This window comes from Alosa pseudoharengus, unplaced genomic scaffold (assembly GCF_046254945.1).
Source record: "Alosa pseudoharengus isolate Yale_2024_CS ecotype anadromous, Long Island Sound unplaced genomic scaffold, YU_APseudo_1.1 YU_APseudo_1.1_scf_8, whole genome shotgun sequence".
Classification (NCBI taxonomy): Eukaryota; Metazoa; Chordata; class Actinopteri; order Clupeiformes; family Clupeidae; genus Alosa; species Alosa pseudoharengus.
Genome location: NW_027468870.1, coordinates 28983784 through 28997098, shown reverse-complemented (window position 1 = coordinate 28997098; position 13315 = coordinate 28983784). Strand labels below are relative to the sequence as shown.

The following is a 13315-nucleotide window of genomic DNA, read 5'->3' as shown; positions in this document are numbered from 1 at the left end:
ATGAAATGTTGGTTTTCATTTAAGTTTTCATGGCCATAATTAGGCTAGCACTAGTTATCTGCTATAAAGGGCTCATGTGGCAAACTGTACCAATTCATTGTTTTCATTTTAAAAAAAAGAAGAACAAAAATGAAAAGGGCATATACAAAGAAAATAAACAATAATCTTATCCCTGATGAATGTAGTTGAAAAAGAGGTGTGCTATTTTCCAACATAATTTAACATACAACCACCCCACCCCCTTTCTCTGGGTCTACAGGGTTTCTGAGTAGTCTTACAGACTATAGAGTCATTTAGGGATTCCATGGCCACAGACCTTCATGTTCCACTGCGGCTTCAGGGAGATGGACACGGATGTGCAGCTTCCTGGAATCTCCCGCCATGTCTACCCAGCCATTTCTGACCACCCTGGAGCTCCTTTCTGCGGTTGCACTTCTCCTGCATGGGCATGGACTCTGGGACGGACTGGAGTCTGGTTCGGAGGCCGACTCCGACCGCTCCGCTATCAGGATTCCCTCCCCAGACCCCCTGACTCTTGCACCCAGAAATGACAGCCAGCAGGCCTTTCAGCATCATTACTTTTAATATAATTTCAATGATTATAGAAATGCTTAAAGAAGTGCAAATTGGTCAGATATGTCTTAGTAGCGTCATATATATATATACTGTACATATATATGATCATGTGGTATGGTATCAGTCTTTCTGCGGGTTCCCCCAGGACATGACCTCTACAGCTGCTTAGGCTCTGGGCCGGTCACTTGTCCGAGTTCTTGCGCGGCCGTCGGAAGCTGGGCATGTTCTCGTTGAGCGCATAGATGCGGCGGGAGAACTCCTCCAGGCCGGCCGTGTCCAGCTCTCCCAGCACCTGGTCATCGCACTCCACGGCTACCGCGTGTTCCACGGGGATGTTACCCCCGGGGAAGTCCTCCAGCCGGCCGGCCGCGCCCAGGCTCAGGCCGAGCCCCATGCCCATGCCCATGCCCAGCCCCAGGGCCTCCGTGCCCATGATCTCCTCCGCCCGCTCCACCGAGCAGCACATCTCTGCTGCCGGGGCAGGTGCTGCCGCCGCCAGGCCATCCCCGAGCAGCGCCGAACCGTTCATGGTGCCTGGGTGCTGCTGCTGCTGCTGCTGGGTGACCGTCTCCTCAGTCGCCGTGGCAACCTGATGTTGTTGGGTGGTGGACGCCATGGAGTCGTCGGCGGAGGCGGTCGACTCTGACTGGGAACGAGACTTCTCCAGATCGGCCTCCGCCCCTGCTGCCTCCTGGCCGTCCGGCTCGGCCGCCACGGGCTGGGCCTCCAACGTTTCGGCCAGATCGATGGCCGGCTCTAAGGAGGGGGACAATTCCTGGTCAGGGTCGTCGGAGGCGGCTGCCAGTGGGTTGGGGACGGTGGCGGTGGTGGGCTGGGCCATGGTGGTGTCGTAGCTGGACGGCGGGCTCTCGTACTTGGGCTTGTCGGCCTCGGAGCCGGCCCGCTTACGGAGTGCCCGGTCGGGGGAGCCATCCAAGTCAGGCGGCGAGTGCATGGGCACGTCAGAGGCCATGGACACACTCAGCTGGGACTTGATGGGCACAGGGATGGACGAGGACACCTGGTACCGGTCACTAGGAGAAGGCAGAGAAAGATAGAGTGATAGAGAGAGGAGGGGTGGAGAGTAGGAGAGGGGGAAAGACGGGCAGTGAGATGGGAAGAGAGAGAGAGAGAGAGAGAGATGCGAGTTATGGTTATGTTTAAAAAGACTCTATGCACCCGTCTACATCATCATTAGGGGTTACAATACAGAAAATAGAAAATCTTTGTGCACGACCAGTAATGGTACACTGTAGGCTACACAAAATGAAGTTCTTTAAGCAAATATAGGTAAATAACCTAACACAGAGTAAATGCATCTACACTCAAAATCACATCCTTATCCTACAGAAAGGGCAGAAAATAAGCTAACATAGGGAAGTGACAGGCAGAACTAGAGGATCAGAGAGGGACTAGGACAGAGCCAGCACCTGGGGATCATTATCTCTCCAGACAGTCTTTGGGACACTGTTTTAAGCCTGGCCTTGCTCGTGTCTAATGGTGCACATTCACGCTAAAGACTCGGGGGGTAGGCTCCTGCCTGGACCCTGTACAGACATGATGAAGGTCACAGAAGTTCTCCTTCATTACTATTCCATGGTCTCCTGCTGATGAGGTCATACATACTGGACATGAAAGGAGCTTCCTTTCAGAACCACTTATGGTGCAGGAGATCTATGGACCTTGATTAATTGGAAAGAGTTATGCCTTTAACTTTGTCTTCTGTCTGACCAGAGGGCCTGTTCGTTTGGAAGGCATTCAAAGTAAAAAGGTTTCATGAGAGTCTTTTGTCTTGAAAATTCACAAGGAAAAGATCATTAACTTGGCCAGTACACAATCAGGATCAATATCTATGATGGGGTTGCTCATAAACCACAGGCAATATGAAAAATAACTGTGTAATAGTAACTCGTTTGCATGGAAATATAATAAGGCTTATAAGGGTTCTTATAAACAAAAAATATATGCCTTCTTGTACTGCTGTTTCCTATTTGAACAGGGAATTGCTTTGCCATTAATAAAAACAAACTAGATTTCCAAGGGATCGTTGTGTTTTCAGTTACATAAAAAATACAAGATATTTCACAAGAAGCAAATCAGAAAAAAAATATCAAACCATAACTTCACAAACCATGTAATGGTCTTGGAAAAAACAGAATGGGATGGGTATTAAAGATGACTTCAAAGACGACACATCGTTTAATTTACGACCAGCCAGAGATCATCCTCGCGGAGAGAAAGCCACGGATGTGAAAACAGTCAGATAAACAGCAATTGCTGCGTCCGTCCCTTTGCCAGTAACCAGAGACAATCACAAACACGCTACTCAAAGGGATGCCCGGGAACTCATCGAGTCTGAGAGGCCAAGGCCAATTAAGCCTGCCTAATTTGGACCCGACAGCATTTTGGAGAAGGGCCCCCAAGTGGAAACATATGGCTACAGACGAGAAGCTTTTCAAGGTCTCTGTTGTTGTCTTTTTTCTGTTCTGTGAAAATGAGGTATTTGTAGCAATCCATTTTTAAAATGGAGGGGGGGGGGGGGGAAAGGATCACTCTAAACATGCATCAAATCATGTTTGGCTAAACAAAAGTCCCTGCAAGGAAACTAAATGTGTATGTTGGCGGACACACTGTTCGCAAATGCAGGCGTGCGTGTGTGTGTGTGTGTGTGTGTGTTTGTGTGTGATAAAAAGTGGACGTGAACAGTAACTGTGTGTGTTAGTATGTGTACTGCAGAAGGAGAGGGAGGTGTTTAGGGCTGAGAGCATAAGATTGCCAGACAAACCTCCCCGAGTTGTCATAATATTTTTCACGCAGCACATTTTCTCTGCTGGCCTCTACACATGGCTTTTTATTATGGCCAATTTGGCTGCTCGGAGCTCCGTCTCTGGTCCTCATGTCTGGAGAGTAGGGGGAGAAATGGACCCGCTCAGTGAGCTCTTTGTACCCCAGTGACAAACTTAGAATCAGGGGAGAAAACAGAAAACAAGACACATTTGCAGCGCAAATCGCCACACATCACCTTTGGGGAAATGAGATCAGGACATCACTCTACAAAACAAGTTTACCTAAGATGTCACCTAAACAAGCTAGCCACAGGACAAAACAACGGACTCTTACAATCCACACTTTGAACAAGTATAGAGGAGTCTGGATCCTTCACCACAGAGTGACTGCTTCCAGAGCGGGGAGCAACAGAGTGCCCGTGCTACACAGTTTTAGGGCACACAGGTGGCTACAGATTTATACGCTGTCGTAACTGTCCTTTCTTCTCCCCCAACTCCCAGCATGCTCCTGGTGTGAGGGGTATGGAGAGCGGTGGGGTCTCTTTCCCCCCTCTCTCTCTGCTCCACCAGACAAACAACCTGTTGGGCTCTGCCCAGACCATTACATGAACTCCTGGACACTCATAGGTGGCTTAAACTCATTTAATTCCCTCCCTTCTCTTCTCTCCTTCTCTTTCAAAACAGTATTTTTTCACTGGGAAAAGGGCATACTTCCCTCTCTCCTGTTCCCAGTATTAGCGCCTGATATTCCAAGCAGTCTTGGAATTTTACTAAACAAAATATTTCCAATGTCTCCGGTCCGGCTTGTCTCAAATTCAAGGCATAAGTCAACTTTAGATCCAGATCCTGTCGTGGGAGTGGTGGTTTTAGGTCGGAGTTGGTGGGCCAAAACAAACAAACAGAGATAAGATTGGGGCTTTGATGTAACTGTATTGGCAAGTCTCCCTGCTTTTCTCTTCTACACTCTACACATAGGTAGACGTTTCGCCTCCAAAAAAAACCTTCAGACCGCAACCAGGCTTCCAGAGAGAGAGAGAGAAAGAAAGAAAGAAGAGAGAGAGAGAGGGCTGGAAATAATAAGCTGTATCCTTGTCAGATCTCTGCCAGTCGGAGAGCAGCACATCTCCACAGCCGCAGCCAAGAACCTTTTTAAATACCGTTTCAACTATCCAGCTCTGGGGCAAATTCACAAGACGGAAAAGCATGCCGTTGGGCCTTCTAATGCCTTAGTCTCACTGTGAAGTTCCAGCACATGTATTAAAAGATGAAACTGAAAGTGACACACGTCTCTGAAAAGTCTCAGAGAAGGTTGAACGTTGTGACTGAGAGCGATGTCATAGTTGAGGTTACCGAGGTGCGGCGTGGAGCGGGTTTCTCCAGGTCAGAACGTGTAGAATGGTGCTCGGCGAGGACCTCTGATTAATTGGGGAGAGTGCAGCACCGGGCCGCTGGAACGCTCCTCCAGATGTGAGCGTAGAGCAGTGAGCACGTCCATGCAGTGGCCTCTGGGACCACTTCATTGCTCAGGATGCAAATCTAACAGGACAGCTCCACAGATCCCGCCTGATTCACCACACGGTCCAGTGTGTGTGTGTGTGCGTGTGTCAGGCAATGTACTATACATATGCATGAATATACATGTAAGGTATGTGCATATGGTATGTCCGCTTATCATCACTTTCAGCCCAATTTATACTTTGTATCCAGATACAACACTGATAGAATATAAAATAGAGACATGACGATTTAGAATTGATCAGTCTTGAAACTTGGAACAGAGCAGGAAATGACTTAATATTTTAATCTCGCATGTAAGTCAGAAATATATTTCAATGCACTGCTGGTAGGCTATGTAGGAAAAAATGTTCATGATGGTTTTTTTGCGGATAATGTGGTCAGAAAAGAGAAGAATGGACGGCGGTGAAAACGAGACAGTGAGGGAGAAGGTGATGAGATCGTCCAGCAGTGTTCCCCAGGATTCCAGATGCTATCTGCGCTGTGTTCTCCAGGGAATCTTCCAAACCTGGGAGCACAGCGAGATTCCGTTCCAGGGCGCTGTGTCTAATCATCCCGCTCTATCCCAGAGGCCTCTGTTTTTACCCCTCTCTCCATGTGATCTGCTGGGAGGGTGGTTACAAAACAGGGAACTCCTGCCAAGGTGTCGGGGCCACAACAAGGAGCCAGTTTTAACGCACAACTTGACTCCTTTTCACGAACCCTGCAGGCTGTTTGAGTTTCTCAGGAGAAATTATGATCTCATGTTCTCAATGTTGCTTTTGGTTGCTCCATGTTTGTCTTGAGCCTCCTCTACTTCTCCCTGCTCCATCTGATTGTGATGTTCTGCCACCATTCTGTTTGGCTTCTTCAGCATCTAAAACATCATCAGCCGCTGCTCTATATTGACCATGGCTCTCTCTCTCTGTCACACACACACACACACACACACACACACACACACACACACACACACACACACACACACACACACACACACACACACACACACACACACACACACACACACACACACACACACACACACACACACACACACACACACACACACACACACACACACACACACACACACACACACACACACACACACACACACACACACACAAATTCTAAGACTAAAAGCTTTCTTCAGAAGAGTTTTTCATTGAAGTTTTCATTTAATTTAGATTACAACTAAGACTTAATCCTTGTCTGGGACACTGGCCCTAAATGTTTAGTTTCTGACTACAGCTACCAGGAGTCCCATTGACCTCTGTCAACTGTCCAAACTCTTAAAAAACAACTTAAAGGAACTGTATGTAAGAAATGTACTTCAATCGATCATAAAATGGCCCTGATATGTCACTAGACATTAAGAAATCATGTTCATTTCAAATACTTATATCACTGACAACAGTAGTCCGGCTAGGATATTGTCATTTAAAAAGTGAAGTTGCAGCCCTCAACTGATGTGTTTTGGCCTCATGCGCAACCCTCCACCTATCTGCTAATCAAGAAGTCAGTAGTGTTTCGGCATCCGAGTTGGCAACCTCAAGTCAAGGGGGAGGGGGAGGGGATACAGCGCTGTACAGTAATTTGAAAGTGATTGCAGTACCAGTTTTGGCCACAATCTTACATATGGTTCCTTTAAAAACACCTACCTGCAAAAAAAAAACAGACCACACATGTGGTCAACAATCCCGACCCACTTTGTTCACATGCAGGCATGGAGAACCTCAAAGCCTTTCTTCTCCTCCATATCAAATTAATAGGCTAATCTCCTTGTCTAACAGATCCCTTTAACACTCCTCCTCCTCCTCCTCAGCAGCACAGAGCAGGCCGCCAGTGGAGAGAGTGCTCCGCTCCGCGTGTTGAATTGGCCATAAAACGAAGAGTTAGAGAGGGAACGCACAGTGGGGTGCAGGTATGGGAGTTCACAGGCGCTCCGACCTGGGCCCCGCAGCCGCCCCTGGGCAGCCCTTAAGGCCTGCCTGCATCCTTTCCTCTCCTCTCCTCCACCCACCTCAGCCTCTTCACGGGGTAACTCCCTGCAGCTGCCTGCAGTCATGCATTTCTTTATGCTTCCATATTTCACGGATCTGGCCTGGCCCCCGATGCTGGAAACACTATCTGAATTGAGACTGTTTGAGAGGGGGAGCATGGAGTGGAAGAGATATTGTCGCTTTGGATCGCGAGGGGAGGGATGGAGGAGGTTGGGGTTGGGGGGCTGGTGAAAGGCACTACAAGCCGTCTGCAGCCAACATCAACAAAAATTCATGTGTTTACTCCATAATTCACTGCTCGGGGTTGACGATGGAGATAAGGTTTCTTCCTGTTAAGAGGAGCTAAGAGGGATCTTCTGTTGCAGGTCATGGGGGACATCTGCAAGGGACAAGGCGAGAGTAAAAGAAAAATTTGCACATAGTGTACCTCCCATTAACAAGATTTATTAGTGAGTGGCGTTTTGGGCTTCAAGCTGTTCCCCAGAGGAAGGTGTTCCTTACTGCTACTAAATCCTTTTTCTCTAGCTGCAACTGACTGGTTTGATCACACAACCCCATTATGCATTCCTTTCTTCTTCTGAAATGTTTAAATAGCATGGCTACTTTAAATACATATTTGGTTTCATAATCCTATTCCACAACAAACAGACAGCACATACTTGTTACAGCATTAAAGCTCGCCTCAGGGTTAGGATTAAGATGATTTACGAGGACTATATGGGGTTAAACATTGATAATACATAGTAAGCAATTTACAATTATTGAAACTGACTACTTGTGCTCTTGCATAAACAAAAATATTAAAACTGAATACCTTCAGCATTCAGCCATTTAAGGCTGTTTACACGTGGCCAGCTATTTTCATAAACGGACATTTCACCCTCTCCGTTTTCAAAAATAACATTGTGCACACCTGTCAGTTTTCAGAAAAGTTTTAATTTACACTAACCCGGGTATATGCTATCAAGAGCATGGCAAACCTGTACGTGGCAGTGTAATAAGAAGCTTAAGCCCACGTTAGCCAATCAGAATCCCGAAAATAGCAACAGCAACGAATCACTTCCTCTTTCTCTTTTTAACTGACTAAAAATCTCCACCTCGTCACATAAATCTCAGTTTGTACCTGTTTAGACGCAAATAAGCAATTGAAGTTTTCCCAAAAAAACGATCAGCCCGGAGTTTGCGTTTAAATGACAGGGTCAAACGCAGAAAAATATCACTGTTTGCATCGTTTTCGTTGTCGTTTAAACACCACCTAAAACACATTCATTTCTCCTATCAGTGTCTGGTTCAAGTTACAGTGTAGAGTATAAAACTGCAACCAAGATTTTATGATCTACTGACCAGCCATATTAATCATGTTTATTTTATCAAGGCACAATAATCATGTCCATTCCTGGAGTTATGATATCTCTTGATGTGACTGCAGTACTGGCCAGGTGGGTTCTGAGGTGAGGTTTCCCACTTCCCTGTAAAGCATTTTGAGGGCCTGGGAAAGGGCTCTATAAATGCCATGTGTTGCTGTTGTTATTTTGGTTTCATTTGGCAGATAAAGAATACCAATAGCAGCACACATGTCCTTAAGCACACATCTGATATCAAAATATTGACTGAAGCAGCAGCAGCTGTACGCATTTAGATTATATTTCCTAAATAAAAAAAACATTATTTGTCATTAATTTGTTAAATGTACATCATTTAAAAATGTTATAAAAATGGTTGGGAATTTTCAGCCTACAACATTGTGACATATTATCCATGCGGTCACATATTTATACACCTATACTTTCTCTGTGCTTTATAGAGCCTTTCAATCTGTACCTAGAGGGTTTCTGGTTGAAACGTTCAAAACCAATGCAGAAACTTTGAAATGAAAATGAATCGGACTAACGGTAACGGTCTACAAAATATTGATTTTAAGACTTTTTTTTTTTCCGTCCCCAAGTTACCATTAGCTCGATGTTGTTTTCTGTGCCACTGGAAATGCCTTTTGTTTATGCAAGCCTTTTTGTAAGAAGATGTGTTGAGTAACAGACTGTAGAGTGGGAGAGTCGAAATGGGATAGTTCACGCTTTCTACTCCTCATACTTTCATTTAGACCTTCAAAGAACTCATTGCAAATCTCAGAGTTCATGACTTTATTTTCTCTCTAACCAAGTTACTTCACCCACCAACTTTCCTTTTTATTTCATTTCAAGGCTGCAACCAGATCCTTCAGTATGGAGTGAAACTGCCCATAACTACGCTAATTCACCACAGCGTCCATTTGTCACCGCACCACACCTGAAATCTATTAATTATAACCATGACTGATCCCACAACAACTTTCATTCAAAACAGCACCTTCCCTCTGATGTTTGTGTTTGGATACTTTTATCAGGTAACAGTGCACTGAGTGTTTCTTTGACCTTTTATTTATTTATTCAATGCTAATTCATTACTTAAAAACATGGACAAATCACTTGACATTTTTTCAATAATACTTGGATGCCTTTTCTATCTAGTGTGCGGTAAGTATGAGTTCTCCATGTTTTGCATTTTCCAGTCTGTTAATGTGGCTGATGTGGGATGTGAGGAGGAGAGAGGGCAGCCGGAATCTGGATGTTCACGGTTCTCTCCGAGCTCGGCTGTGGCTCCGAGCGCAGCCGTGTGATCGCTACGCTTCCACTTCCTCTTTAGCCTTCCTGTCTGTACCTGGGCCACAGGTCACGGGGGTCAAGCTTTCATCTGGTCCACCTTAAGGACTTCCACAATCCATTAGAGGTAACTTTCACAGAGGCATTAGGAATCGTTTTTTTATCTCCTTTTTTCTTGTTGCATGGATTGGTTCCTTTATAAAAAACAATGTTTATTGAATTAAACAGTGCAGTAAACTGGCCTGTGGCTGACCCCAAGATACCCCGCTTGAATGAATAAAAGAAGCTTCCTTCTCACAGCCCTGACGAGTCAAGAGAGAGGAAAGCTCTGGGAACATTAATGAATCCTTTCGGAGTGTGTCTGTCAGAGCATTGTATTAATTCTGAGTGTTGTGGTCAGCGAGCATAAAATGTCATACTCCAGAGGACAATATATACAGTATGGGCCTCACTTGGAAACATACTGCCAACAGTTCGTCCCCTGCTACTCTCAGATCTATTCACCTTGAAGGAACATTCCTTTAAAACACAATTAAGGATAGGACCACAGAGAGTTCATGTCCTTAACTGTGGAGCAGAAACTCAAATATTTACTCCACATTTGACAGTTTTATAAACATAAAACATTTAAGCTGACATTTTTAATGAACTGTACCACGTGCAGGCCATAAATATAAAACAGTGTAGAGTATTATCCTTCATTTCAAGGAATTGGTTTGTTTGTGAGTGGCAAGTTGTTTTCATCAATCACCCAGACCATAGGTGGAGTCCAAATGTTACTTACTAAAAACATTTTATTTGTGCTGCAGTTGACCTTACCACATATTACTCATAGATGTAATCCTTCATTACCCTACCATGAAAAGGTTGTGTTGGTTTTTCAAACAACCCATGACCTGGGTTAGCAAGACTGACTCACCATGGACCTCTGTCTAATACAGACATTCTTTTTCTATTTCACACAACACAACCACACAAAAAACATTTGGATGGTGATGTCTTATTTCTATGCTCTTTGTGATTACCTTGTTGCGTTATCATTACTGACTTAAGTGAATTCTCAGGCTGATTTTCATTCACAGTCATTCGCGCTGCCTTTTATGTTCAATGATGAAAAAGAAGATTATTTTAACAAGTTCACCATTTTAGCTCTTGGGTTTTTGGTCAGTGTCAAATCTTCACACCCTTGTTGAAGCAGGCAACACTCACCAACGAACCAGCAGCCCATGTTCCAGAAAGTTTTTCAAGTTGGGTAGCGTTTGTCTAAGGTCTGGAGTGGAGAGACCGTGTTGATACCTCAACTGGGGAGACAAACAGAAAAACAAAACAGAGGAAAACATTTTTAGGGTTGAATATAACTGAATCCCTTCCAGTAAGGTTTCATCACCCTGGTGAAAAACCACCACAGGGACAGCTCTGCACTAGCCACATCACAGGCCTCGAGCCAACACCTGGAAGAGCTTGTCCACTTCTTAAGTCTTTTTGTAAAACAAAACACAGATAAACTATAATGGCACTTTTGTTTTGCAGTTTTTCACACCATTTTTCACACCATTGTTTCCAGTTGATTAAGATCAGACTGCTTTCTGTTGAAATCGTACATTTTGACAAGAGAAGATCGAAGCTGGATCCACCTGCCGGCCCAAAACATCGCCAAGACATGCAGGTGAGATGTCATGAGCGTCCAAATTCTTATTTTCACACGGGTCAATGTTCCACCAACAATCACATCCCACATACTTAGTAGACTGTGTTCAATAAAACACAAACGGACTACATCACACATCATCAGTTTAATCTTTGACTTCTTCAGTATTCTATGGAATATGCCAGAGTGCCAGAGACAGAGAAAGAAAGAAAGAAAGAAAGAGAGAAGGAGAGAGATGGGGAGATAGTGGGAACGGAAAAGAGGAAGAGAGAAAGGAATGGGGTGGTGGTGAGCGAGAGAGAGAGAGAGAGAGAGAGAGAGTGGGATTTCACTCTTCCTGTCAGGCTATCATTCATTCACCTCCAGGCAGTAGGGGTAATCTCCAAAAGTCCAAAAGAGAAGAGTGATAGAGAGATAGATAGATAGATAGATAGATAGATTGATAGATCTTCAAATGGTGCTTTTTAGGTTTTAGGTTCTTTAAAGCAACACCAAAGAGTTGTACCTTAAAATAATGTTTCCAAAATCGTTTAAGTGGTTCATCAAGTCGTAACAGGGTAAACGTCACTTCTGCATTCGCTTCGCGACCCTCTATCGGCTATAACCGCACTATGTAAGTTTGCCAGATTGGGTAGCGGATCTGTAGTTCGATGGAATGAGACATAAGAAACTACAAATTTGACTTGCATCTGATGTCGCAATACATCATACTACCATAAAATCATGCAACTTTCTCTACCTTGTCTGTGGACATTGTTAATTGCAAAGCCAGTGCTGGATAAACAAATAGCGTGCGTGCGACAGAGTAAAAGTTCTTTGGTGTTGCTTTAATAGGACAGTGAAGATGAAGAGAAAATGAGTGGGAGAGGGATGGGAGTAGGATCGGGACATGGCACTGGGCCAGAATGGAACCTGGGTCTCTGTGAACTTGCACCTCAGCTCCCCTAGAAAACTCCATCAAGCAGCGTGGGCAGAGACTTTCTACAGTAATGAGGAGACACACCACTCCAAAAATCCTCCATAGAAATGCATGGGGTTAGTTTGTAATGCTAATATGACAGTTGTCTACATATATCCCACCCCTTCCGCGGCAAAAAAGTCGACTTGTGAATACATTGTGCCTAGCATGTGGTGTGTTGTGAATACATCGTGCCAATCATGTGTTGTGATCTCACCGCTGGAGCAAGGTTGGTGTTGTGATGCCTTGCACACACGCATTTCTGCCAAAATAAATGCCCGATAAGTGCCCAAAAAGCGTTACAATATGCCCGCCGAGTGGAGGCACTTGCTTAAGAAGACTTTGCCGTGGGTCACTCAGTGAGGACATGCTATGTACACACACTGAAGCTTTTTTTTGCCGTTTTTTTTTTTTTTTTTAACCAGCCGATTAAAATCTAAAGACATCTGGCACAGGTTTCTTCCTTAATGTGAAGCTCTCTCTTTCTCCATGTTTGAAAAGAGGACTTTTGACAGATTTAATTATCAGTTCAGAGAGGTTAGAAGAGTGGGGGAGGAGACGCCTGATTAGTGATAAGCAACACACACACACACGCCCCCCCCCCCCACCCACCCACACACGCCCCCCCCCACCCACCCACACCACACCACACACGCCTCCTCCCCACCCACCCACCCACCCACACCACACACACCCCCCCCCACCCACCCACCCACACCACACACGCCCCCCCCCCACACACACACACCACACACGCCTCCTCCCCACGCCCCCCCCCCCCACCCCACACACACACACACACAGCTGCAGTGTTTTTTGTGTATTCTCCATTGACAAAGTTTTTTTTCCCTGTTAATAAAGCTTAACTGAACTGAAAACACTCAAGAGACAGAGAATGAGAATTGTACTCTACACACCTGGAGTTGGAGCAGAAACTAAAACTGACCCAATACCAGAGACATGAAACCCATCCTGCTGCTCCAGCAGTGCACACGCACACGCCAACTCGGGGGTGTAGTCCTGAAACTACGTCAGAAAGTCCGACCATACTTCATCCTCACCGTCCTCAACGCACAAATATGATGTTCATCATCAACGTTGCTATCACAGACCAAACATGGCAGCTAACTTGGCTCATGACACACGCACACACACTCTCTCACACACCTGTCAAACGTTTTAACGTCACCCGGGTCCCTCCCAGACCAGCT

General features: G+C 45.3%; 1 protein-coding gene across 2 annotated transcripts in view; it reads right to left on the bottom strand.

Moving 5' to 3' along the window:
• Nucleotides 1–564: 564 nt before the first annotated feature.
• uvrag (UV radiation resistance associated gene) overlaps nucleotides 565–13315 on the bottom strand; it is an 88989-nt gene continuing 76238 nt past the window's right edge. For both annotated transcript variants that reach the window (XM_076273928.1, XM_076273929.1), the window contains exons 14-15: nucleotides 10708–10799; nucleotides 565–1610 (exon numbers count right to left, since the gene is read on the bottom strand). In XM_076273928.1, the coding sequence (XP_076130043.1) occupies nucleotides 758–1610; nucleotides 10708–10799 (945 nt within the window). In that variant the 3' untranslated portion in view covers nucleotides 565–757. The remainder of the gene's footprint in view (nucleotides 1611–10707; nucleotides 10800–13315) is intronic.